The 25,790-nt window shown below is 36.8% G+C and overlaps 2 protein-coding genes, 2 long non-coding RNA genes and 1 pseudogene across 4 annotated transcripts; 1 reads left to right on the top strand and 4 right to left on the bottom strand.

The window, feature by feature from the left end:
• Positions 1 to 1,046: 1,046 nt before the first annotated feature.
• On the bottom strand, positions 1,047 to 2,818 carry LOC110747125 (disease resistance-like protein DSC1). The gene is made up of 3 exons (XM_088249222.1): positions 2,114 to 2,818; positions 1,493 to 1,982; positions 1,047 to 1,260 (listed from the first exon to the last, which is right to left on the bottom strand). Exons 1-3 carry the CDS (start codon positions 2,801 to 2,803, stop codon positions 1,097 to 1,099), a joined length of 1,344 nt encoding a protein of 447 aa, XP_088105348.1. The 5' UTR covers positions 2,804 to 2,818; the 3' UTR covers positions 1,047 to 1,096.
• A 610-nt stretch (positions 2,819 to 3,428) lies between these two features.
• Positions 3,429 to 5,432, bottom strand: LOC148296829 (disease resistance protein RUN1 pseudogene; annotated as a pseudogene).
• A 1,254-nt stretch (positions 5,433 to 6,686) lies between these two features.
• On the bottom strand, positions 6,687 to 8,490 carry LOC110747123 (uncharacterized). The gene is made up of 2 exons (XR_002525122.2): positions 7,863 to 8,490; positions 6,687 to 7,761 (listed from the first exon to the last, which is right to left on the bottom strand). It is a non-coding gene; the product is annotated as an uncharacterized LOC110747123 (long non-coding RNA).
• Positions 8,491 to 10,377: 1,887 nt separating this feature from the next.
• On the top strand, positions 10,378 to 11,269 carry LOC110748652 (uncharacterized). The gene is made up of 2 exons (XR_002525504.2): positions 10,378 to 10,609; positions 10,738 to 11,269. It is a non-coding gene; the product is annotated as an uncharacterized LOC110748652 (long non-coding RNA).
• LOC110748651 (disease resistance protein RPV1-like) lies at positions 10,949 to 15,620 on the bottom strand. Its single transcript, XM_088249715.1, has 6 exons — positions 14,889 to 15,620; positions 13,459 to 14,560; positions 13,077 to 13,376; positions 12,075 to 12,953; positions 11,424 to 11,988; positions 10,949 to 11,215 (listed from the first exon to the last, which is right to left on the bottom strand). The coding sequence occupies exons 1-6, from the start codon at positions 15,401 to 15,403 to the stop codon at positions 11,070 to 11,072; spliced, it is 3,507 nt and encodes a 1,168-aa protein (XP_088105841.1). The 5' UTR covers positions 15,404 to 15,620; the 3' UTR covers positions 10,949 to 11,069.
• Positions 15,621 to 25,790: the final 10,170 nt, after the last annotated feature.

Below are 25,790 nucleotides of genomic sequence, written 5' to 3'. Positions count from 1 at the left end.
GGTTAAGCAGATGCAGATGAGGCGATCGGCAGTTGGTGTATTTGGCACTGTAAGATATTAAAACTTCCCTCTAAATTGAGTTCCCAAGGTTGCATGGGCATGCTCAGACAGAATTGTGCTTCATTTATAACATCATAACAAGATTATTGGGGCATCCCGTACTTCATACATGAATCTTTTAAATGTGCGCTTATATGGTTATACCCAATCTTTAAGAGTTCCTGTAGTTCAAAACAACAAATGCAATCAAATTGCATTGAAAAATTCTTGCATTTTCAATTGTTTAATATTGTATCTCCCCAAGTGGTCAAAGTCAATAAGGTCACTGCATTTTCTCTGTTATGGTGGGTTTGGAACTTAGTCGATCCTCAACTCTATTATTCAAGTTGCTAGAACGTTCAAAATGGAGCGGTCTGGCATAGTTGTTTCCTGTTATTGCCAGCATATTATTTAATGATTCTGATTTTCCACAATTTGGTTATCCACATAGACGGCCTTTTATTCTCTGAAAAAGTTGCATACTAAGAAGAGGAAGATTGTGGACAGACGAGCCTCTAAGAGTCGCAAGATAAGGTATCAGTATAGGTTAATTCTTTGCTTCCCTATGTGGACCTGCTATGATTTGTTTTGGAAATTAATAAATATGGTTTTGCAGGTATAATGTTCACGAGAAGATAGTAAATTTCATGGCTCCGGAGCCTATGACCCTTCCAACTATGGTTCCAGACCTCAATAATTTGTTTGGGTTGAAGAACCAGAAACGAGCTTCTGTAGTATAGTGTATAGGCCTTTGGATCCAGGCTCTGAAATTTTGTCTGTTATTTAGATGATTTGAGTATGTTGTCCTGATATTTCTGTAATCCATTCCATACCAATTTTTTGCAATGTTAGCCTCGTCTTCTGAACGCATAGCTTTGTTGTAATTCACAGTGAAGATCTGAATTGGACAGTTGCCAATTATTGGTTCAATAGAAGATGTATTTGATGCTATGAAACGAATAGGTCTTGGGAAGACATTGGATGTATATATATATAAAGGGAGAAAGCCACTCTGTCGGGCAATTAACCAGCTGCTGAGTTGAGATGTACAAATAATTCAGCCCCGGCTTTTTGGCTGTTGCTTCTGTCTGCGTGAGAGAGAAAGCGTGAGCTTGCAAGCTGCGGTGATGAGCACCTTCCAGCCATGGAGGCAGCTGCTGCAGTTATTACTGCCTGTGGGGGCTGCAATTGAGGGATCATCTTGTTGCTCTTCTTCATTGTCTGAAAAACATACAAAAATAACATAAAATCCCAATTTAAATTAGAGGAAACTTATTTTTCAAATGAAATATGGACTCACCTGGTGAATATCCTATCCTAACAACACAGATTGTGATGCTAATTTAATTTATTAGGGGTTTTTTTTTTTTTTTTTTTTTTTTTGTAATTTAGTTTATTTTGGAAATAGTTGGAGTACTAGTAAAATCATCAAATGCGTCAATAAACAACACACCTATTGTATCTTCATCATTGAACAAGTATGCTCCTGGGTGATTCACCAGTGGATCAACAGGATAAACGGTGGGACTCATCATATTATGACTCTCTTGTTCCACCTGCACAAACTGGATCCCCAACTCCTTTACCTGAAAGTGTTCCATACGTACTGAAACAACCACTTTATCGCCACCTTCTAAGTGCTCATCCTTAAACTTCCAATGGCTTAACCATATCATGTCTTCTCCTTCACCTGGAATGTCGTAGGCTGATGGCATATAGTACCACTTCAGACCCTTGCTCTTATTTATGACTCTAGTAGCCATCTGATTGTAAGGAAAATCAGAACTCGCATAGACAGCACAGACGATCAAGCCTTTAATTCTGTGATTATCAAGCAAAGGCACTACAAAAGATATTGAGGACCCTCTACTTTTATGGCTGAATTGGCCTGGAAACTCATTCCCACAAAAAAATGCGCTGAATATACCATCCTCATGCAGTGCCTATATGCAATGGAAATGACAATATTAGTCAACCATTTCTTGTCATCATGAGAGAGAGAGAGAGAGAGAGAGAGAGAGAGAGAGAGAGAGAGAGAGAGAGAGAGAGAGAGGAGAGAGAGAGAGGCGCACACCTGGATTGGAATTGGATCAACCTTTCCTAAATATCTGCCATTTGTGTACACCCGAATGGGTGCCATTGATTCCAACAAGTTTCTCCATCCCGAGTGGTGGTTGATCATTTCTACATCTACACTTCCATTGGGTTGTAACTTGTAATTGTACTGCCACTCAACTAGGTTGTCGTTGTCACCTACTGTGGTCCTATGTTTCAGGGATGAAGAGGATTGATACGTTATTTTCTTCAATGATATGCAATATGCGATATTCAAGCCCTTTAGTTTTGGTAACCCGAGAAGTGATTTGAGACTTGTACACTTACAAAAAGAGAGTTCATCGAGCCTCGCTAATCCTTTGATACAATTTGGTAGGCTACTAATTGGATTATTCCCTAGATTTAGTCTATGCAATGAGGACATTTTACTAAAATCCATAGGAAAGGCATCATCTGAAATATTGCACCCCCAAAGACTTAATTCTACTAAAGAGCATGGTAAAGAACCTAAGATACTCGAACTTCTTTCTAGCCATAATTCACGTATCGGAATTCCATCGGCCTCAAGCACTTTTAACGAGTCCATGTTCCTCAGCATCTCAATTGATAACTCATTAAGATTTGAGCAACCAGATATAATAAATGTTTCAAGTGATTTTAGCATACAAATGTTCTTGGGAAGCATCCTAATCTTTTTGCAATCTTTCATATTCAAGTAAATAAGTCTCTCTAGGTTTCCAACGGATCCATGGACATCAATCAGGCTCGTGCAGTCTACTAGAACCAATTTCTCTAGATTTGGGCAATATGAGAAGTCAATGGTTTCTGTAAGTGAATGAGAATGGCTCAGATCTAGGATCTTCAAGGACAGAAGACACTGTAAGGGAAAAAATGTACAGAAGAAAACAAAGGGAAGATAATTGTTATAAATATATAATTTGTTATCAAACTAAAAGCCTAATGAAAATGAAAAAGAAAATGAAAAGATTAGAGAGTAACATACTTTTGTTCCCTTGAATACTTGTCTTAGACCACTGTATTGCATTTCAAGAATAATAACGCTTTCCAAAGCAAAATCAATGGGTATAGAATCCAAAGGAAACTTAGTCCAACACAACCATCTTAGTCCTGTACAAAATTCTGCATAAGATCCGTTAAGTTGTACATGACTAAGATGGAGTACGTAGTTTTAGTTCCCGCATCCTTGAAAATGCATTGGTTTCCAAGACTTTCTCATTTTAGTTTATAGTAGGGCACATGTGCATGTGGAGGACAAGACCTTCAATTGTTTCCGTACCCTACAAAAGAAAAGGAGAAAAACATTTGGAAAATATTTACAAGAAGAAAAACATATATGTGCACAAAGAATGCATATTTCTTACATTCTTTTCCGTCAAGATTTTGAAAGAGTCCTTATGATACCATACTCTACTACGTTTCCAAGGTTCATTTGATTCTAGGCGAACAATTTCTCTTCCCATTCCACGAATCAGGTTGTGCATTTGCACCTTGTCCCATTCATCAATAATCATCAAACATCTATCGATGAGATTTTGAATGCCAACAATTGGATAGAAATCACATCCATCTAGTATTTTAACAATGTAATCTTTGTCCTTTCCGATAAAGAAACAAGCAATGTGGAGGAATAATTTTCGGTCATGGTCATCTTGCAAAGAGTCATAGCTTACTCTTAGTTTATTTATTATTTCACCATTTGGAATAGCTTCTAACTTCTCCAATGCACTTTTCCATAAACATATACTTTCCCCCAACAAAGAAGAACCTAAAACTTTGAGAGCTAATGGAAGTCCTCCGCAATGATCGATTAGCTTCTCTGAATATTCTATGTAATCTTCAACAGGATGGTCTTGGCCAAAAGCGTGCCAACTGAAGAGCTCCAATGATTCTTTTTGAGTCAAAGTTCCAACTGCATACACCTTAGTAACTTGATGAGCCTTTAACAATCTTGCACGCCTAGTTGTTATGATGATTTTACTTCCTGGATAAAATCGAGCTTTCATTTGAAATATTGCATCTAATTGGTCCATATGATCCACATCATCGAGAACAAGAAGAACCCTTTTAGAGCTTATTGCATCTTCAATCTTAATTAATCCCTCACTAACATTGCTTATTTTCATTTTTCTCCCATTCAAAATATTAGAAAGAAGTTGTGTTTGTATTTGAACTAAGCCATTGGGTTGTTGTGAAATTTCTCTAATGTTTTCGATGAAGCTGCTTCCTTCAAATCTTCCAAAGTTTGTATTATAAACAGACTTTGCAATGGTTGTTTTCCCTATTCCACTCATGCCATAAATTACAAGTATGCTGACATCATCTGAACCATATTGTAACCATAAATTAAGTTCGTTGACTCGAGAATGCATTCCGATCATGATGTGGGGAACACTTAGGGGTCTACGTCGTAGTTTTTCTCCTATCACTTGAACAATCTTGTTGATAAACTTTGACTCGTATCTGAAAAGTTGCAATCCAAATGAAAAAAATATATCAAACATCCTTGCAATAGTACAATCCGTCTAATTAATTATTGGACTTCAACTCTATTGTGAGAAGTTTTAAAATACGCCTGTATTAAAGTATAAATAATTATACTATCCTTGCCACACAAAAAAAAAAAAAAAAAAGGGAATATTCTTACTGTTAAGTTTATATTGAGGAAGAAACATTTTATGAAATCTCCATTAACAGAAATTACCCATCAGCTTGATTTTGTAAGACCATCCCTGCCCGATCTGCAACCTCTGCAAGTGCCTCTCTCCATTCCTTCACTTTGTTCGACGGTTGGGTTTTTTGGTGCCTAGCAAATGCCTTTGCAAGACTTCCTGTCTGCTTCCGCACATCGGCTGGATCCACGTCGTAGAAGACAGGTAAAACGACATGGTCAGCTGAGATCCTCTTGCGTTCAAGAATCATCACGAGCTCGTCAAGGCACCATCTGGACGATGCGTAGTCTTTCGAGAACACAATAACAGAAGTTCTTGAGTGTTTGATTGCTTTCTGCAGTTCGGGCTCCATACCTTCTCCTTTGTCGACTTCATCATCGTCTCGGAAAGTGCGAAATCCGGCGTTGACAAGGGCTGTGTAGAGGTGGTCAGTGAAAGTCTTGCGAGTGTCTTGGCCTCTGAAACTCAGGAACACGTGATAACGACAATATCGAGAAGTACTGGAAACAGAGGAGGTTTGTGGATCGGCTGCTCTCACAAGTGCCATGGAGGTTTTCGAACAAGTAAACTGCCTGCATGGATTGTATAAACAAGCAGCTTATGAATGACCAAATGAAGGGATCATCCATCCATTGACTTGAAAAGATATGGCCCCTTGAAATGAGAGGTGAGAAATGGCATGACAAATTCTAAACCTCTTCCTTTTATCACTTCGATCTTGCTGGATCCAAATTTTTTGCTCCAATAAACTATGGGCTACTTGCGATTTTGAAATTAAAATTAGTTCTCATGTTGTATGTTTTATTCCTCGATTTGTTATGGGTTCCCTTGTTTGGGCCTTTGGTTTTCTTGTTTGGGCTTTTGGCACGAAGAGGGTATTAAATTCATGGCTGTAGAGCCTGATGGCCCTTCCTTCCCTCCTATGGTTCCTGAGCTCAATAATTTCGTTGGGTTGAAAAACCAGAAACGAGCTTCTGTAGTATAGTGGGGATGCATGGTTGAGCCGGCTCTGGTTCCACAAGCTGCTCATTCTAAATTGGCAACGGTTATGATTTCACTCCTTTTGTCTTTTTTATTCTAATGATTGTCTTTTTTTAAAAAAAAACTTATGGGGTGACGTTTATTTGATTTATGATAATACTAGCAAAAACTGCCCGCGCGATGCTGCGGGTTTTTAAATTGCGTGAAATGTGTATAAAGCGATGAAAATAGACAGGGAACAACTCAACTACCCAATTGCCAAAACACTATATATTACAGGTTGTGTTACTGCAACTGTGGGGGAAAAAAAGGAAATCATAAAGAAGCTGCATACAGAATTCAAATGAAAACATATCCAGAAGTCTATAAGCTTGGGATTTTTTCTTTTTCTTTTCTGCAGACACAAAAAGAATCTCTTTCAGAAGATACAATCAATAAGGACCAGTTAACCATGAATTAAAAAAATTAAAAATTAGATGGGGAAAAGAAAACTTATATGGTTAAACAGAAATAACCAACTGGTGAAATGGATCATCGCTATATGTTATAAAAGAAAGATATTCCATGAGATTCAAAAAAAAAATATACAAACATGAATGAATTGAGAATATAAAATAATTATTGACCTGCATCTTATTACAATACTGTGAATGGCAACAAACCAACCAATATTATCACGCTAACTACGCCGGAGATCCTGGGTTTAAATTCCTAAGACTGCAACCTTCCAATATAAGCTCAGGATAGAGGTGTACATCTGAGGAGTTAGATATATTCACCATGAGAGAATATTGAATTGAAACTTTGGGGGGTTTCTATACCCCAGATACCTTTTTCAAACTCCTCACATTTGTCAGTCATTAAACAAACTTTGGGGCAAAATGTTCATGTTAGGCGGTAAAGTAAGATTTTACACTCATATATCAAAATAGAACAACACACTCATATATACAAAGGTACAAACTTGGACTGAAATAACACAAAAAGATGCATAATTTCACTCACACAACCAAACCCAATTCCCTCCACTTCCATTTATACCCCTCAAATTCACTAAAAGCAGAAAATTTAACAACTAATAGGCACAAAGTCTTACTTGCTCTCCAAAAAGGGAACGCAAGATAAGTACGAACAGAAAAAAAAAAATTAAAAAAAAACAGCCACACGGAAAATCTATAACCACACGCAAATTTCCAATGGCTCCACTTATTTTTTCAGAATTGTTATTGGCTATAGCGCGGTGTAAGGCTCATTCTGCAAGCTCCTCATGGTACATAACCTTAACCATAAAGAATACTTCAAACTCTCTATCTGTATCAGCCAATTGGCACCAAGTCATATTCCAGCAACAAACTTACTTTCTTCTTGTTTTGCAACTTCCATCAATGAAGCCCACTTCATAAAGCGGAAACCAAAACCACAGAACCATTTTCCACAAAATACTCTACTTGTACATAAAAATAACAAAAAATGAATCGTTTTCCCACTTGGGTACTGGCCATTTTGATCTTTCTCATCTTTCCAATGGCTAATTCAGAAGATCAAGACTTGAAGCAACTCACGCAAGTACCGGTGCAATTCATGGACAAACTTTCACCAGGAAATTCAGTGAGAGATATCAAAATGGGGTTGGAACATGAGTTCAGACCATTGCAGAGACCAATGGGAGGGTGTGACATGTGATAAACATAATTATGTGAAGAAAATAGTTCTTGAAATGTCCAATTTAACTGGAGTCATAAAAAGGGAACGCAAGATAAGTACGAACAGAAAAAAAATCAGCCACACAGAAAATCTATAACCATACGCAAACAGAAAATCTATAACATCTATTAGAATTATAATTCTGATCTGGAGTCATAAAAAAAAAAATGCAGGAGTCTATAACCACACGCAAACAGAATATCAGCCACACAGACATCAATTACCAGATTGATGAGCAGACTGGGGGTTCTCATATTGATTACTCCAGTTCTTTTTCCTTAGATCTTCCACTCTGTAATAACAAACCAAACTCAATTTCTGATTTACTTCTCAATTTTCGACATGACAAATGAATAAACCAACCTAGAAAACCAAAAGAACGTTAAAACCAACCTTTTTTAACGAAACCCAGAAATCCTTTGAGCTAAAACCCGTGCGATGAGAAGAATGATGAAGCGCATCTGGAACGGCAAAACACGAACGCAAGATCTGAGAGGAGAACCGATGAGATAAAGACCAAAAGGGCGGCTGGATTTGCAGCGCCCCTCCCCAAACGAAAATCGACGGCCCCCACGCATGCAGAACAGTGAGCTTTGATCTTCCATGGCTGCCCCTAACCAGCCCAACCAACTGGTTTGAAACGGACTGGAAAGCTGAGAGCGAACGAAACTTTCGAATTGAAAGAGATGCAAATGGGAAGGGGCAAAAAGGGAACATAAGGGAAAATTCAGTAAAGGGCAAAATCGATAACTCACTATTCCTAAGCTACAGTCTAGGAACAGTGACTTTTGGATTCGTTTAGTATATATATAATTTTGCAAAAACAAATTTTCAAAATACTACTACTGAATTCTTAGATCTGTCTCTCTTCTGTTTGACTTCTGATTGTCATCTATTTTGTCACTTTAACTCCTTTTCTCTTCGCAATGGGCATTACATGCTTTAATCTGTGCTTCTAATTTTTTTAGAATATTTTTTTTGGTCGAAAGTAATGCTTCTAACATTAGGCGAAAAGATCATGTTTAATCATATCAAATTGATCCTTGATTGGTGATCCGAGTTTGAATGATTCCATTCCAACCTTAGAAATCATGAACTTTCACTTTCTTTTTTTTCTTTTTTTTTTAGCAGCAAAGCTATAAAATATAGAGCCTTATGTTGGTCAGAGTTTTGTTGTACTTGATTAAGCCTCTTTTTTGAATTGCATAAACAAGTACCCAAGGCCTTTTAACAAACTCATTTTCTATCTCTTTTTGCTTGTGTTTAAGGCCGGGCTCGTGGAGAACAAAAGAAAGGTTGTGTTGCTCATGTTCTAAGTGCTAGATGTCTTGGTTCAGTTATAGTACTTTTAGTTTTAAATTTAATTTTTATTGTAATTTAAATATCATTGTATCTAAATTATATATAGTGGATGTGCAATTTAAATTCTCAATTTATTTTACTATTAGCTTTAATTCCACTTTGCTACTGATTGAGTTATCAAGCTTTGTAGAAGTGAATTGACATAAATTAACCAACAGCCCTTTGGTTATGTTGGTGGTTGATTGATTGCAAATAAAATCAGATGCTGGTTTTTGTATCATGCTACGTGCAATTGCGTAGTCTATTTAAGCCTAAATTGGAATAAAATTCATTTTTAATGACTTTGTAAATCAGTATATGCAATTATTGCCGGTAATTGCATGTTTGCATCAAGGTCATGTTTCCCCTGCAATAGTTATTCACTACAATTCAGACTATAATTATGTTCGTGCTAAGTTAGTTAGTTACTACTAAGTGTGTCAGAATGGAGTCCCAAGCTTGGTCCAAAATGCAAAGCATTGTGCTTGAGATCGAACCAGTTCATTTCAAATATAAAGCTTGGCCCATCAGCTTCTTCGGCCAACTGAACTGGATTAAAGTTTGCGCTGAGTTCTGATCAAGTTCGAGCTAGCCGAATTTCAGATGGTTTTGGAACGTGTTGGTATGAAATACAGCTGTCCATAACAAAAATTTAGACACTTAGTGATTTTGATTGGGCCATGTTTGAGGTAGGTATATGTTACAGTGGTCAAAAGCAAAATATGTGAATAGAAACCAAATCAGATTGGGCCATGTTTTGGTTGATCTGATAACATTGATGCTGATGGTGATGAGGATTGGCCACGGATCTGATAACAACAACTTCCCATGCATGATTTATGGCAATTTGTTCTACTGTGTTCAACATTTCATTATTGTGCGCACTAAAAGATTTTAATATACAGGTGACATGGCCTAAGACCTTTCATGTTGTATCTTTTGGATGACTCCGAGTTTCTGGGCACAATGAATTTGGATTTGATTAAATTAATTGAAGAAATTTGTGGCTTAAAAGGTTGTCATAAAAAATACAAAGTACCTGCCTAATTGTAATGGGCCACATAATCAACGATTCCGTAAGGAATAAGAATGTAATTACAGTAAAACTAATTATGGAAAAGTTATGGGCATCTAAGTAACTTTTAACCTAACCAGAGCAACAGTTGGGGGGTTGGTTAGAACTTAGAGAGTATAGTAAACTAGGGGCGAGGTTAAGATTTTGCAGTTCGACGCCAAGCTATGGGCAGTGCAGCCCGCAGAGACGAAGTCACGCAGAAGAGCAATTAAATAAAAATAAAAAAGCAGACCGTTTTATCTGACAGCGTTTCAGAATAGTCAAGCGACCCTTCTCCCACGTACTTCCGTTTTGACACGCGCACACACACAATCGCTTCTTAAATTCCACGTACGTACGCTGTAAAACGCTACCAACTCTCCTCAGCCCCTTGTTTTGTTAATTTCGTTTTATTTTTAAATATAAATTATGCGATAATTAATTAGTTTTGTCTAATACGGAGGAGGAGATCAGAGATTAGCTGTTTTCACTCGAGGGATATATTAGGTAAACTTAGTTGATCCTGAACTCTATTATTTCAAGTTTCTATAATAGAGTTCAAAATAGAGCACTCTGTCATAGTTGTTCCAGTTAATCAAGACCTACACTGCCAGCATATTATTTAATTATTCTGATTTTCCACTATTTGGTTAATCACAGAGACAGCCTTTTATTCTCTGAAAAAGTTGCATTCTAGGAAGAGGAAGATTGTTGACAGACGAGCCTCTAAGAGTCGCAAGATAAGGTATCATTATAGATTCTTTGCTTCCGTATGTGACTGCTATGATGTTGTTTTGGAATTCTTTTGGAGAATCTGTTATTAGGCCAGAATTAATGTTGAAGGTTCCTGCATTAATGAATATGTTTTTGCAGGTATAATGTTCATGAGAAGATCGTAAATTTCATGGCTCAATAATTTGTTTGGGTTGAAGAACCAGAAACGAGCTTCTGTAGTATAGTGTATGGGCCTTTGGATCCAGGCTCTTAAATTTTGTATTTGATTAGATCAGTAGAAGATGTATTCGATGCTATGAAACGAATTGGTCTTAGGAAGACATTGGCTATATATAATTATATATGCAAAGACAAAAGTTTGGTGTTGATTTATATGAAGGAAGAAAGCCACTCTGTCGGTCAATTAACCAGCTGTTGAGTTGAGATGTACAAAAAATTCAGCCACGGCTTGTGGACTGTCGCTTCTTTCTTTAAGAGAGAGAAGACCGAGTGATTAGAGACAGAGTGACAAAGAAGCAAGCTGCGGTGATGAGCACCTTCCAGCCACGGAGGCCGCCGAATTTATTGCTGCCTGTGGTAGCCGCAATAGCGTGATCATCCTGCTCTTCTTCTTTGTCTGGAAAACACAGAAAATCCCAATAAATTAGAGGAAGCTTGTTTTTCAAATGAATATGGACTGGCCTGTGACGAGCATAGATGATTATCTGATCCTAACAACATAGATTTGTGATTCTAATTTAATTTGTTAGGGGTCTCATTTTTTATTATTTAGTTTATTTTAGAAACAGTTGGAGTAAGATCAAATGCGTCAATAAGCAACACACCTGTTGTATCTTCATCAGAGTCCTCATCATTGAACAAGTATTCTCCTGGGTGAATTTCACTAGAATATGCACGAAGGTGAATGGTTTTGCGTTGGGTACTCATCACAGTATTATGATTCTCTTCTTGTTCCTGCACAATCTGGATGCCTAACTCCTTTACTCGAAGGAAAGGTTGCGTAACAACTGAAACAACCACTCGATCGCCGCCTTCTAAGTGATCATCCTGAAACTTCCAGTGGCTTAACCATATCATGTCTTCTCCTTCACCTGGAATACCGTTGTGTGTTGGGCTATAGTACCACTTCAGACCCTTGCTCTTATTTCTGACTCTAGCCATCACATCCGCATTATATTTAAAACCAACCATCAGATTGGGAGTAAAATTAAAGCTAGAACTCGCATAGACAGCGCAGATGACGGCGAAGATGACCAAGGCTTTAATTCTGTGTTTATCAGGTAAAGTCACAGTAAAAGATATGGAGGACCTTCTACTTTTATGGCTGAATCGGCCCGGAACCTCATTCCCGGCAAAAAATGTGCTGAAAATACCTTGTTCGTACACTCCCTATATATATGCAATGCAAATGACCATATTAGTAAACTCTTTCCTTTGATCAAATGAGAGAGAGAGAAAGAGAGAGAGAGGCGCACCTGGACAGGACTTCGATCTATTGCACTACAGAATGGTTTTCGAATCCGAATGGGTGCCATGGATTCCAAGTTGCACAAGCCCAAGAGGTTGATCATATCTACGTCAACTCTTCCAATAGGTTCTACCTTGTAAGAATCCTCCCACTCAACCAGGTTGGGGTTCCCATTCGCACGGGTAGATGGCCAAATATGATGTGGAAAGTAATAATAGGCATGCTTATAGCGTGGAAAGTACTGATATGTTATTTTTTCCAATGATACGCAATGTTGGATATCCAAGTCATCTACTTCTGGCAAACCCACAAGCGATTTGAGCCTCTTACACATGGGAAAAGAGAGTTTATCGACTCTTGCTAAACCTTGGATGCAATTTGGTAGGACACAAATTGGATTATTCCCTACGTTTAGTCTTCGCAATGAGGATAAATTACTAAAATTCCTAGGAAAGTCATCATCCGAAAGATTGCAACCCCAAACACTTAAATATACTAAAGAGCATGGTAAAGAACTCAAGATACATGAACTTCTTCCTCGCCATAATTGAGTTATCGGAATTTCATCCATCTCAAGCACTTTCAGAAATTCCATGTTCCTTAACATCTCAACTGACAACTTATTAAGATTTGTGCAACCAGATATAATAAGTGTTTCAAGTGATTTTAGCAAAAACATGTTCTCTGGAAGCATCCTAAGATTTTTGCAATCCTTCATACTCAAGTAAACAAGTCTCTCAAGGTTCCCAATGGATTCATTGACATCAACCAGTCTTTCACAATCTACAAGAATCAATTTCTCTAGATTTGGGAAAAATGAAAAGTTGGTGAGTTCTGTAAGTGAATGAGAATGGCTGAGATCAAGGATCTTCAATGATGAAAGACGCTGTGGGGGAAAAAATGAACAGAAGAAAAAATTGGGGGGAGTTAATTGTTGTAGATGTATATATTTTTTTATGAAACTAAAAGCCAAATGAAAGTGAAAATTGAAAAGCGTAGAGTAACATACTTTTGTTCCTTTGAAGACTTGCCTCAAGCTGCTATATTGCATTTCAAGAACAATCAGGCTCCCCAAAGGAAAATCTGTGGGTATAGAATCCAAAGGAAACTTATTCCAACACAACCATCTTAATCTTGTACAAAATTCTGCATAAGATCCGTCGAGTTGTACATGACTAAGATGGAGTAGTTTTAGTTCATGCATCCTTGCGAATGCATTGGCTTCCAAGACCATCTCCGTTGAGTTTATGTGACTGTTTCTAGGGAGCATGTGCATGTCGAGGACAAGGCCTTCAATTGAATCTGTACCCTACAGAAGAAAGGGGAAAAACATTTGAAAAATATTTACAAATGAAAAACATATATGTGTGCATATACGACCTTTTTCTTACATTCTTTTCTGTCAAGATATTGAAAGCATCCTTATGTTGCCATACTCTACTACGCTTCCAAGGCTTTTCTGATTCTAGGCAAACAATTTGTCTTCCCATTCCAAGGATCATGTCATGCATCTGCACCTTGTCAAATTCATCAATTGTCACCAAACATCTATCGATGAGATTTTGAATGCCAACAATTGTATAGAAATCACATCCATCTAGTATGTTAACAATGTAGTCTTTGTCCTTTCCGATAAAGAAACAAGCAATGTGGAGGAATAAATTTCGGTCATGGTCATCTTGCAAAGAGTCATAGCTTACTCTTAGTTTATTTACTATTTCACCATTTGGAATGGCTTCTAACTTCTCCAGTGCACTTTTCCATACATCTATACTATCCCCCAAGTACATAGAAGAACCTAAAACTTCAAGAGCTAATGGAAGTCCTCCGCAATGACCCACTATTTTTTGCGAATATTCTATGTAACCTTCAAAGGGATGGTCCTGACCAAAAGCGTGCCAACTAAAAAGCTCCAATGATTCCTTGGAATTCAAAGTTTCAACTTCATGCACCTTAGTAACTTGATGAGCCCTTAACAATCTTGCATGCCTAGTTGTTATTATGATTTTACTTCCTGGATAAAACAGATCTTTCATCCGAAATACTGCATCTAATTGATCCCTATGATCCACATCGTCGAGAACAAGGAGAACCCTCTTAGAGCTTATTGCATCTTCAATCTCAGTTAATCCTTCACTAACATTGCTTATTTTCATTTTTCTCCCATTCAAAATATCAGAAAGAAGCTGTGTTTGTATTTGAACTAAGCCATTGGGTTGCTGAGAAACTTCTTTTACGTTTTCAAGGAAGCTACTTCCTTCAAACCTTCCATAGTTTGAATTATAAACAGACTTTGCAATGGTTGTCTTCCCTATTCCGCTCATGCCATAAATTACAAGTATGCCAACATCATCTGATCCATCTTGTAACCATAAATTCAGTTCGTTGATTTGAGAATGCATTCCGATCATGATGTGGGGAACACTTAGGGGTCTACGCCTTAGTTTTTCTCCCATCACTTGAACAATCTTGTTGATAAACTTTGACTCGTGTCTGAAAAGTTGCAATCCAAATGAAAAAAGAATTCAAACATCCTTGCAATAGTACAATCCGTCTAATTAATTATTGGACTTCAACTCTATTGTGAGAAGTTTTAAAATACGCCTGTATTAAAGTAGAAATAATTATACTTAATTTTTTATTTTATTTTATTTTAAGGATAGTAGAATATTCTTACTGTTAAGTTTATATTGAGGAAGATACATTTTAAAGTAAAACAAGCCATACGAAAATTCAGAAATATTATATGAAAATTCAGAAAAAGTAAGTCTATTTTCAGTATTTTAACTTTAGAAAGAGACTTACAGATAAAAGAAATTACCCATCAGCTTGATTTTGTAAGACCATCCCTGCCAGATCTGCAACCTCTGCAAGTGCCTCCCTCCATTCCTTCACTTTGTTCGACGGTTGGGTTTTTTGGTGTCTAGCGAATGCCTCCGCAAGACTTCCTTTCTGCTTCCGCAAGTCGGATGGATCCACGTCGTAGAAGACAGGTAAAACGACATGGTCAGCTGAGAGCCTCTTGCGTTCAAGGATCATGACGAGCTCGTCAAGGCACCATCTGGACGACGCGTAGTTTTTCGAAAACACAATAACAGAAGTTCTTGAGTGTTTGATTGCTTTCTGCAGTTCGGGCTTGATACCTTCTCCCCTCTCGACTTCATCGTCATCTCGGAAAGTGCGAAATCCGGCTTTGACAAGGGCCGTGTAGAGGTGGTCAGTGAAAGTCTTGCGAGTGTCTTGGCCTCTGAAACTCAGGAACACGTGATAACGACAATATCGAGAAGTACTGGAAACAGAGGAGGTTTGTGGATCGGCTGCACTCACAAGTGCCATGGATGAGGTGTTGTGAACAAGTAAACTGCCTGGATGGATTGTATAAACAAGCAGCTTGTGAATGACCAAATGAAAGGATCATCCATCCATTGACTTAAAAAGCAATTATTTTGAGTCAAGCAAATGAAATCATCATGTGTTTTTTTTTCTTTCTTTAAGATAAAGAAGGGAGAAAGTAACAAAAGCAATCCAACTAGTGGGAGCTTTAATTGTGTCTTTTAAAAAGATACACACCATGCCATTGCCAGGAAATTCTAGGTAATGGCATGACAAATTCTAGGTACACACCATGCCATTGCCAGGAAACCTCTGCCTATTATCACTTCGATCGATCTTGCTGGATCCAAATTTTATGCTCCAATAAACTAAGTGCTAGTTGCGATTTTGAAATTAAAATTAGTTCTCATGTTGTATGTATTATTCCTCGATTTGTTACGGGTTCCCTTGTTTGGGCCTTTGGTTTTCTTGTCTGAAACTCAGGAACACGTCATAATGAAAATATCGACAAGTATAAGAAGAGGAGGTTTTCCGAGCTGCTCGCACAAGTGCCATGGATGAGGTGTTGTGAACAAATAAACTGTCTGCGTGGAAATTAAATCTTCTATCAAGTTTTGAGGTTCCTATTCCTACTGTTGGAATTGGCTCAAATTTGATGGCGTGTGATGTGTTTTGTTGTGGGCACCTACCTTGACTTTGTTGGCTTCAAAAGTGCTTTCGGTGGAATTGTCTTTTGAATTATAAAATTATGTGCATGGGATATTGTGTTCCCTTGGCTCCATGGCCAGTACCCGAAAGCAAGACGGAAAAGAGGAGTAAATCATGGTGCCGTCCACTTTTAGAAAGAATTGATTTCTTTGTCTTTGTTTAATAATTGATACAAGCGTTATTAAGAGAATTTGAACACAGGATTTAATGTGATATTTAATGCGCTGCAACACAATTATGTTCCCTCCAATTTTTTTTTGAGGTCATCTCTTGTTTCTTTAATCTATTCAGCACACTCATTGATTATTATTATTATTACTAGTCCTTGGCACATGACAATTGATTTTCTTTTTTCTTTTTTCTTTTCTTTTTAGAATTAAGAAAAGATAACATGTGTAGCTATATTCTATAAAAGTAACTATATTCTAAAAAATGTGAATTTACCTTATTATCTTCATTTAATTAATAATGTCAATTCTTAATGTTTGAATTAACCAAGAGTATTTTTTGGTATTTTGAATATTTCACCATTCTCTGCCTTTTACTTAATATATATAGAATTTTTTTTTTGCACTATTATATATAGGAATTTGTTAATTAATTATGTCGACTCCACGTTGGCAGATCTCGCGCAATCACTAGTAAAAAAAACCCTTTGCGCGACCAAATTTTGCGTGACGAAGTGTGGTTCGTCTCGTAAAGTCTTTACAAAAATAAAGAAAATAAAAAAATTATTTGTAAAAATCTTTGCATGACTTTGCGCTACGAAACAATAAAATTCGGTGCACAAAGTCTTGCGCGACGAAGTGTATTTCGTCTTGCAAAGTCTTTACAAAAATAAATAAAATAATTTTTTTAATAAAAATCTTTGCATGACTTTGCGCGACGAATTTATAAACTTCGTCTCGCAAAGTCTTTACAAAAAAAAAAAAAAAATTAAAAAAAAAAATTATTTTGTTAGAAAAATATAATATTTTAAATGTATTATATTTTAAATTGACGATCAAATTGGTTCATTGTATTCATATAGGGTCAAGGAGTGTAGCTATAAAAAATCATTAAAATCGAAATTGAAATAACCGTTAAATCGTGATTTTTCATTTATAACCGTCGAAAATTTTGTCCTATTACGTGATCTTTGAATGTTTATTTTTTCTGATTTTTAGGGTATACGATCTCGAAGTATAAACAAACAAGTTTGACGGTTGGATCGTCGAAACTAGTTTCATAGAATACATATGCCATCAAAACAATATATTCACTAACAATTAAGAGTTTATTTATACTTTCATTAAATATAACATAAGATTTTGTGGTATCCACTAGTGTAAATATTTTAAATTGACGATCGAATGCAGTCATTGTATTCATATAGGGTCAAGGAGTGTAGCTGTAAAAAATCATCAAAATCAGAGTTGAAATAACCGTTAAATCTTGATTTTTCGTTTATAACCATCAAAATGTTTTGTCCCGTTACTTGATTTCTGAAGAAAAAAAAATTCCCGATTTTTGGCTTATATGATCTCGATGTGTAAACAAATAAGTTTGATGGTTGGATCGTTGAAACTAGTTTCATAGAATGTGTATGCCATCAAAACAATATATTCACTAACAATTAAGAGTTTATTTATACTTTCATTAAATATAACATAAGATTTTGTGGTATCCACTAGTGTCAATATTTTAAATTGACGATCGAATGCAGTCATTGTATTCATATAGGGTCAAGGAGTGTAGCTGTAAAAAATCATCAAAATCAGAGTTGAAATCACCGTTAAATCTTGATTTTTCTTTTATAACCGTCGAAATGTTTTGTCCCATTACTTGATCTCTTAATGTTTATTTTTTTCGAATTTTGGCGTAGACAATCTCGAAGTATAAACAAAAAAGTTTGACGGTTGGATCGTTGAGTAGCTTTAAATTTGTTTATTTTGTACGTATAACACTTAAGAAATTGAATAGTATATATATTTATTAGTAGGTTTAAATTTTTTTTAAGACTTTGCGCGACCAATATAATAATTCGTCGTGCAAAGTATACTCTAAAAATTTGGGTGGGTACAAAAAATGAGAATTTTTTTTAAATATTTTTTTACGACTTTGCGTGACTAATATATAGTAGTTCGTCACGCAAAGTATACGCTAAAAATTTGGCGAGTACCAAAAATGGGAATTTAAAAAAAAAAATTACGACTTTGCGGGACGAATATATGATTCGTCGCGCAAATTTGTGCGGGACGAATATATAATTCGTCGCGCAAATTTTTGCGGGACCAATATATAGTCGTTCGTCGCGCAAAGTATACCCGAAAAATTTGGGCGGGTACCAAAAATGCGAAATTTAAAATTATTTTTTTCCAACTTTGCGCGACCAATATATACTAGTTCGTCACGCAAAATATACTCTAAAATTTTGGGCGGTACCAAAAATGCGAAATTTTTTTAATTTTTTTTTCCAACTTTGCGCGACCAATATATACTAGTTCGTCGCGCAAAGTATACTCTAAAAATTTGGGCGGTACCAAAAATGGGAATTTAAAAAAAAAAATTTACAACTTTGCGGGACCAATATATAGTCGTTCGTCGCGCAAAGTATACCCGAAAATTTTGGGCGGGTACCAAAAATGGGAAGCGGGAATATTGTGGTCGCGCAAAACTTTGAGCGACCAAAATTTCGTCGCACAAAACCCTAAAAATTTGGGCGCGCACCAAAAATGGGAATTTTTTTAAATAAAAAATTTCGAGACTCTGCGCGAACAATATATTGTTTCGTCGCGCAAAGTGATACGGTTTTTAAAACCAAAATAACACCTCCACCATTTTCTCAATGTCTTCTACTCTTACCTCTCCTCTCTCTTTCCTTCTCCCCAAATCCTACCCTTTCTCTCACACTCACTCCTCTCACTTAGTCTCTCATCTCTCTCTTCACTATCTCTCACTGTCACTCACTCTCTTATCTCTCTTTTCATCATCTCTCACTCTCACTCACTCTTTCATCTCTCTCTCACTATCTTCTCTATTCTCTCACACTCACTTCTCCCTCTCATTCTCACTCACTCAAAATCTTGCCAAAAGGTATATTCTCTCCAAAGTTTAAATTTTTTTTTCTTCATTAATATGTGTTTTTGGAGTTAGTTTTGAGTTTATGCCAATTTTTTGTTATTTTGTTGTTATTTGACAATATTTGTTTTTTTTTTTTGTAGGGAATCATCGAGACTTTGACGGCTAAAGTGGAGGATTTGGACGCTATCGAAACATATCCTCCACCACTACCACCACAATAGGCTTGTAGATTTTATTATTGTACTTTGTTAATTTATGTGTACATTTTGAATATTATATATATTGGATAATTTGACCACTCTTTTTATATGTAATTTTATTTTGAATATGTCTATTTAAATTAAAGTAATTAAAAAAAAATCATACAATTAAATTAAATTTAAAAAGTAAAAATTTGAAAAATTAATATAATGAAATTGATATAAAAGAAATAATAAAACAAAATGTCAAAAACCTTGGGCGACAAAATATTTCGTCGTGCAAACTATTAAACTAGTTAATTTTAATTAAATTTTTTTAAAAATAAAAAATGAAAAAATTGAATATTTCGTCGCGCAAAGATTTGCGCGACATTAGGATTCGTCGCGCAAAGTGTATTTGCGCGACGTTAACTTTCGTCGCGCAAAGTTGATACTATTCGTCGCGCAAAGTAGTTATAATTCGTCGCGCAAAGTATCTTTTAGCGACGTTAGTATTCGTCGCGCAAAACCTTTCTTTACGATCTTTGCACGACAGAACTTGCGGGACCAAAATTTCGTCGCGCAAACTTTGCGCGACGAAATTGTACTTTGCGCTACAAAATTATTTCGTCGCGCAAAGTGTTTTTTGTAGTAGTGAATGTAACAGTTTACGGGCCTCAAATTAATAGAAATTAAGATAAGAACATAAAAATATGTACAGAAAAACGGCAAGTCTTTGTTAGCTAGCCATATGTGCCATCAAGATCTTGATCACCATCCGAATAATGTTAAAATCCCCTTTGTAAATTAACCTTTTGCATATTTCATATAATACTCGTGAGATTCTTGAACAAGTCAAAAAATGTCGAAGATAATTTCAATAATATGTATAGCTCAGTAATCAGTATATAATAAGCTCTTAAAACTAATGTTTGTCAAACCAAAATTATAATATTTTGATTAAAAAAAAACAAATTAAAATTAAAATTTATATACAATTTCTAGGCACATATCCCATATGCATAGAAACCAAATCAGATTGGGCCATGTTTTGGTTGATCTGAGGGTAGACCAAGATCAGCCTGAATTTCAAATCTGGCCCAAAATCCTTCCAGCTTTATCGTATAAAGCTTAGTCCGATTAAGCCAAACAAATCCGGCTTTTGGGCTACCTTAGTCTAATTGACTGTCCTAGTTTGTGCTATATTTTCACTTTCATCAACTTCATACTGCATGTGTACATTTATTGCTTGTCTTAATATGTTTCCTGTTCTTAAGGTAAATCTGCTCAGTCAAAGCATTCAGAATCATCTAATAACATTGATGCTGATGGTGATGAGGATTGGTACTCGGATCATATTCTAGATAATTTGAGAAGAAGGATCATACTCTGCATATGCTCTTGTTTTATTGAAATCGATCTGAACTTGTGTAAAACTGAATATATTAAATTTTGAGTTCATGCAATACCTGGCTGATCCATTTAGAGCAGCAAAAAGAAACTTGAAATTCTTATCCCTGTTTTCTTTTGGAATTTCTATTAAATGGTAGATTCAAGTATCTTAGTATTTTTTTCTCTAACTCAATACTGTAGTGTATATAATTTTTATATTTTTTTTAGAGTGTTGCTAAACGAACCCTAAAATTAACTGAGTACACCATACTACCAAATTATTTATTGAATTACTCATTTATCCCAATATAAAATGACCAAAAAGGTATCTACTTTTCTTCTTCTTCTTCTTCAAAAATCTGAGAGTCCACAAAACCCTCAAAACCCCATTTTTATTTATTTTATCCCATCACCTTTCTTTCTACTCTCAACTTGTAGAAATTATTTTATTCTCAATCCCATTATAATTTATAAGCCAGTCTGTTAAAACTCCTATTATTTTTTCCATAATTTTCAATTGAGAGAGTAAAATAGAGGTGCTAGCTGGATTTGAAATGAAAAGAAGAAAATATGGAAGACAAAAAAATACACGATATTTGCAGTTCCTTCTGGTTATGTTTGTTAGGGCAATACTTTACAATGAGCAGCACTTCAAATAATAATAAGAATAATAAAAACAACCAGGCCTCCTCCAACACCTACACCGATTACAGGGAATTCTACCTTAAACAAAATGCTCTACAACCTCAATCCCACGCATTCATCTCCTCCCACCTATCGCACTCACAGCTTGTTGCCATCATGGAAGTATATGCGGGATGGATTATTAATTACGTTGTGAACCAGTCAGATTGGTGATCATTTTTTTTTTTTTGGACAACGAAGCTTTCATTGAAAACAGAGGAGGAATACAAACAGACAAAAAGCTAAAACTCAGGGAAAGTTGCTAAACTCGCAGAGTCTAGAAACCAAAACTCTCCCCACAGAGACAAAACCAGCAAAAATACAATTAAGGGGGACTTGGAAGTCCATCAGAAGCCAGAACACGCACTAGGGACGGAGGTGGCTGGTTAGCCCATCCTTGCGGACACACCACCCTTAAACCTATCGCTGCGGTCACATGAGCCGCTCGATTTGCTCCACGAGGGATCCAACACCATTCCACATCAGAGAAACCTGCACTCAGGCGCATGATCTCATCCAGCAGAGGGAGAATGGTCCATGCCCTCGTGCAACCTTTACCCTTGATATTATCAATGAGGACTTTAGAATCTGATTCCATAACTAACCTTGAGTAGCCTCTCAGACTTGCGCATCTCAGAGCCTCAATGGCTGCTTCGGTTTCTGCTATCAAAGGACTATTACAGTAGCGTTTACTTGCAAAACCATAGCAAAAATCCTTATTCTGATTTCTCATCACCACACCCAAGCCTGCCTCATGATTTTTCCAAGCAGCATCGAAGTTTATCTTTATTGCACCACTAATAGGGGGTTTCCATAAACCAGCTGACGGGGTCAGAGCAGTAGCCCCATATCTGGTGGAGTCAGCTTGACACCTAACTGCCTCGAACTCTTCTGCTGCTGAAACAGCATATTCCACCACACTTATGGGATCGATTTTAAAGTCCTCAAAAAGAAATTTGCATCTTGTTTTCCATATCTCCCACGAGATAAAACTCACCAAAGACAGAACCCAAACTCTTTGGAATTTGGTTAACATATGACTATTTAACAGCCCATTGTACCAGCAATCAATCATGGTGAGGCTTTGTGGGTTCACTCGGTAATTTAAAGGGGAGCCAAACCAGACAGCTTGGGACCACGGGCACAGAAAGATAGCGTGCTCCTCAGATTCTTCATACTGATTGCATATGGGGAAAATTGGAGTCGCAATAATCCTTCTGCGATACAGATTAAGTCTGGTAGGCAAGGCCCTATTCATCATGCGCCAGAGAAAAAACTTGATCTTTGGGAGAGTGGGAGTCGCCCAAATACCTTTCCACACACCTCTTTCAATTACATGGGACGAACGGTTATTTACCCCACTGGAGGAAACAGAGACCACCTGCAGATTATAACCAGACTTTACAGAATACAAACCCGATTTGTTCCAGGGCCACACAACTCTATCATCCCTGTGCAAGTTACCTATAGGGACCTCACTGATAACCTTAACAGTGTCCTGGCTCACATACTGAGCAAGAGCCTGCGTGTTCCATGTTCTGGTATGTCCATCTAAGATCTCACTAACCATTTGGGGGGCATTCGACGGCACAGGGGTCATAGGCACCACAAAACCATGGTGAGGAGGAAGAAGCCAACGGTGCTGCCAAATCTTCGTATTTAGACCATTGAAAACTTGATGCCTTACATTTTCCTTAATTACTTCTCTTCCTTCCAACAAACTAGCCCAACCCCAAGAGGGGCGATGACCTGCCACGGCGTTCAAAAAGTCACAGTTTGGAAAGTACCTGGCCTTAATCAATTTTGCCCAGTAGGAGTTAGGATCATGGATCAGTCTCCATGCTTGTTTACCAAGGAGGGCTAAATTAAAGGTATTGAGGTCTCTAAAACCCAGCCCACCCTCAGTTTTAGGTAGGCATAAAGTAGACCATGACTTCCAATGTATCTTTACATCGGAGTCTTGCTTTCCCCACCAGAAATTGGCCAGCTCACTGTTGATCTCATCACATAGACCTTTTGTAAAGGGTTTAGGCTAAAGAAGGGTTTTTTTTTTTTTTTTTTCTTTTTCTGGCTAAAATTGGCATCATTGAGTTTCATACTTGGGATTCCTTGAATCTATTTCTGAAGAAGATAATTGACAACGCTAGCTTTTGTCCGTTTGGCAAAAATCCAAGCAGATGATTCAGATCCATTAAGGTGTTGTGTGATAGAGTGTACTATGGTGTACTAGGGGTATTTTTGGTAGTTAAATAGGGTGTACTTAGTTAATTTTACATTTTGATTAAAATATTAAGGTGTACTTAGATCATAGGGTGTACTCAGTTAATTTTAGGGTTCCTTTAGCAGCACTCTTTTTTTATTAGGTAGTTGACAATTAATACCTCATTAACTGTTACAGATGAGATGTACCAAACAATAGTATTATAAAGTCGGTTGATATTTTGAATTCAACTTATGGAAGTGGAGTATATTAGTATGTTTGCTAATTAAAGGGGCTGGCAAAAGACCATGAAATGCATTTATCTTCCTTAAAAATTCTACGGCGACATATGTATACACTGAGATGTAATTATACTTGTGTGAAATTCTACCATCAAAAATCTTTTACTAGCAGTCATGCTGCGACAAGTTCCCTTACATGTTTTGTGGCATTTTGTTCTACTTTGTTCTACAAATCAATAGACAAATGGCAGAGGAAGACACAGGTGACCACAGGTGCTGCTGCTATTAAAAGCAAGCTGCATGCTTTTAATCAGGTTTGGCCCTATGATCGAACTTTGTAATCGACCTATGAGTGGACTTATAGCCATGCTTCGCCAGATATTCAACAGGAATGAATTTTCCTTTCCAATTGCAGAATATCAGTGAACAAGTTGCTTCTTATATGAGAGATCCAAGCAGAATGGTTAAGCAGATGCAGATGAGGCGATCGGCAGTTGGTGTATTTGGTACTGTAAGATATTAAAACTTCCCTCTAAATTGAGTTCCCAAGGTTGCATGGGCATGCTCAGACAGAATTGTGCTTCATTTATAACATCATAACAAGATTATTGGGGCATCCCGTACTTCATACATGAATCTTTTAAATGTGCGCTTATATGGTTATACCCAATCTTTAAGAGTTCCTGTAGTTCAAAACAACAAATGCAATCAAATTGCATTGAAAAATTCTTGCATTTTCAATTGTTTAATATTGTATCTCCCCAAGTGGTCAAAGTCAATAAGGTCACTGCATTTTCTCCGTTATGGTGGGTTTGGAACTTATTCAAGTTGCTAGAACGTTCAAAATGGAGCGGTCTGGCATAGTTGTTTCCTGTTATTGCCAGCATATTATTTAATGATTCTGATTTTCCACTATTTGGTTATCCACAGAGACGGCCTTTTATTCTCTGAAAAAGTTGCATACTAAGAAGAGGAAGATTGTGGACTGACGAGCCTCTAAGAGTCGCAAGATAAGGTATCAGTATATATAGGTTAATTCTTTGTTTCCTTATGTGGACCTGCTATGATTTGTTTTGGAAATTAATAAATATGCTTTTGCAGGTATAATGTTCACGAGAAGATAGTAAATTTCATGGCTCCGGAGCCTATGACCCTGTTGATTTTTGATATAAAACTTTATGGTTAGCAACAAACAAAACCTTTTGTTAGCAACGTATGCAGAGGAGAGAAAACTCAGAGAGGATAATTGTTTCAGTATATTTTCTTGTATATTCAACAGAGCCAAGAACACAGAATATATGCATGACTCATTCTGTCAAAAACAGATCCTAAAAATATCTAGGACACTAGGATTCATCTCCAGCCTTTCAAGGTCATTGGAGGCTACGATTCTTACACCTAGGCAAGGAATCGTTACGACAGATAGGACTAAGACAGCTAAGAAAGACAGCTGTAGAGTTTCCCAAAATAGACAGAAAACTAGCCGTTGGACATAACCTTTAACGGCTATTGCTATAAAAGGAAAGTTCTTCAGCTCCTTTGATTTCTTCATCCTCTTCACTGTTAATCTGCAGGCTTAACTTCTGCAGCTTGATTCAAAGCTAGTATGCAGCTTAACTCTCAACAGCCTCTCCTAAGCTGCTTACTGGTTTCACTCCAAGTTTCAACCTCAAGTAATTGAATCGATCTTTGGGCAGAGCTTTTGTAAAAATATCTGCCAACTGTTCTTCACTTATGCAGAACTTCATGTCAAGCACCCCTTCTTGTAAAGCTTCCCTTATGAAATGATACCTTCGGTTTATGTGTCTTGTTCTCTGATGGAAAACAGGATTTTTAACCATTGATATTGCTGACATGTTGTCACAAAACAATGGCGTTGCATCAGATTGCATTTCACCAAAATCATCCAACACAAACCTTAG

The sequence above is a fragment of the Prunus avium genome, chromosome 2, assembly GCF_965620075.1.
Source record: "Prunus avium chromosome 2, drPruAviu1.hap1.1, whole genome shotgun sequence".
Classification (NCBI taxonomy): domain Eukaryota; kingdom Viridiplantae; phylum Streptophyta; class Magnoliopsida; order Rosales; family Rosaceae; genus Prunus; species Prunus avium.
The sequence above is the reverse complement of the archived record's forward strand: the minus strand, read 5'-3'. Positions and strand labels throughout refer to the sequence as shown.

Bases quoted from the DNA above. Each gene is read 5' to 3' on its own strand.
- LOC110747125 (XM_088249222.1), bottom strand. From the start codon at position 2,803: ATGAAAGATTGCAAAAAGATTAGGATGCTTCCCAAGAACATTTGTATG. The intron at 1,983-2,113 runs GTGTGCGCCTCT...CATTGCATATAG, and splicing joins TTGATCCAATTCCAATCCAG to GCACTGCATGAGGATGGTAT. The intron at 1,261-1,492 runs GTGTGTTGTTTA...TATGTTTTTCAG, and splicing joins CAATGATGAAGATACAATAG to ACAATGAAGAAGAGCAACAA.
- LOC110748651 (XM_088249715.1), bottom strand. From the start codon at position 15,403: ATGGCACTTGTGAGTGCAGCCGATCCACAAACCTCCTCTGTTTCCAGT. The intron at 14,561-14,888 runs GTAATTTCTTTT...GCAACTTTTCAG, and splicing joins TTACAAAATCAAGCTGATGG to ACACGAGTCAAAGTTTATCA. The intron at 12,954-13,076 runs GTATGTTACTCT...TTTCCCCCACAG, and splicing joins AAGTCTTCAAAGGAACAAAA to CGTCTTTCATCATTGAAGAT.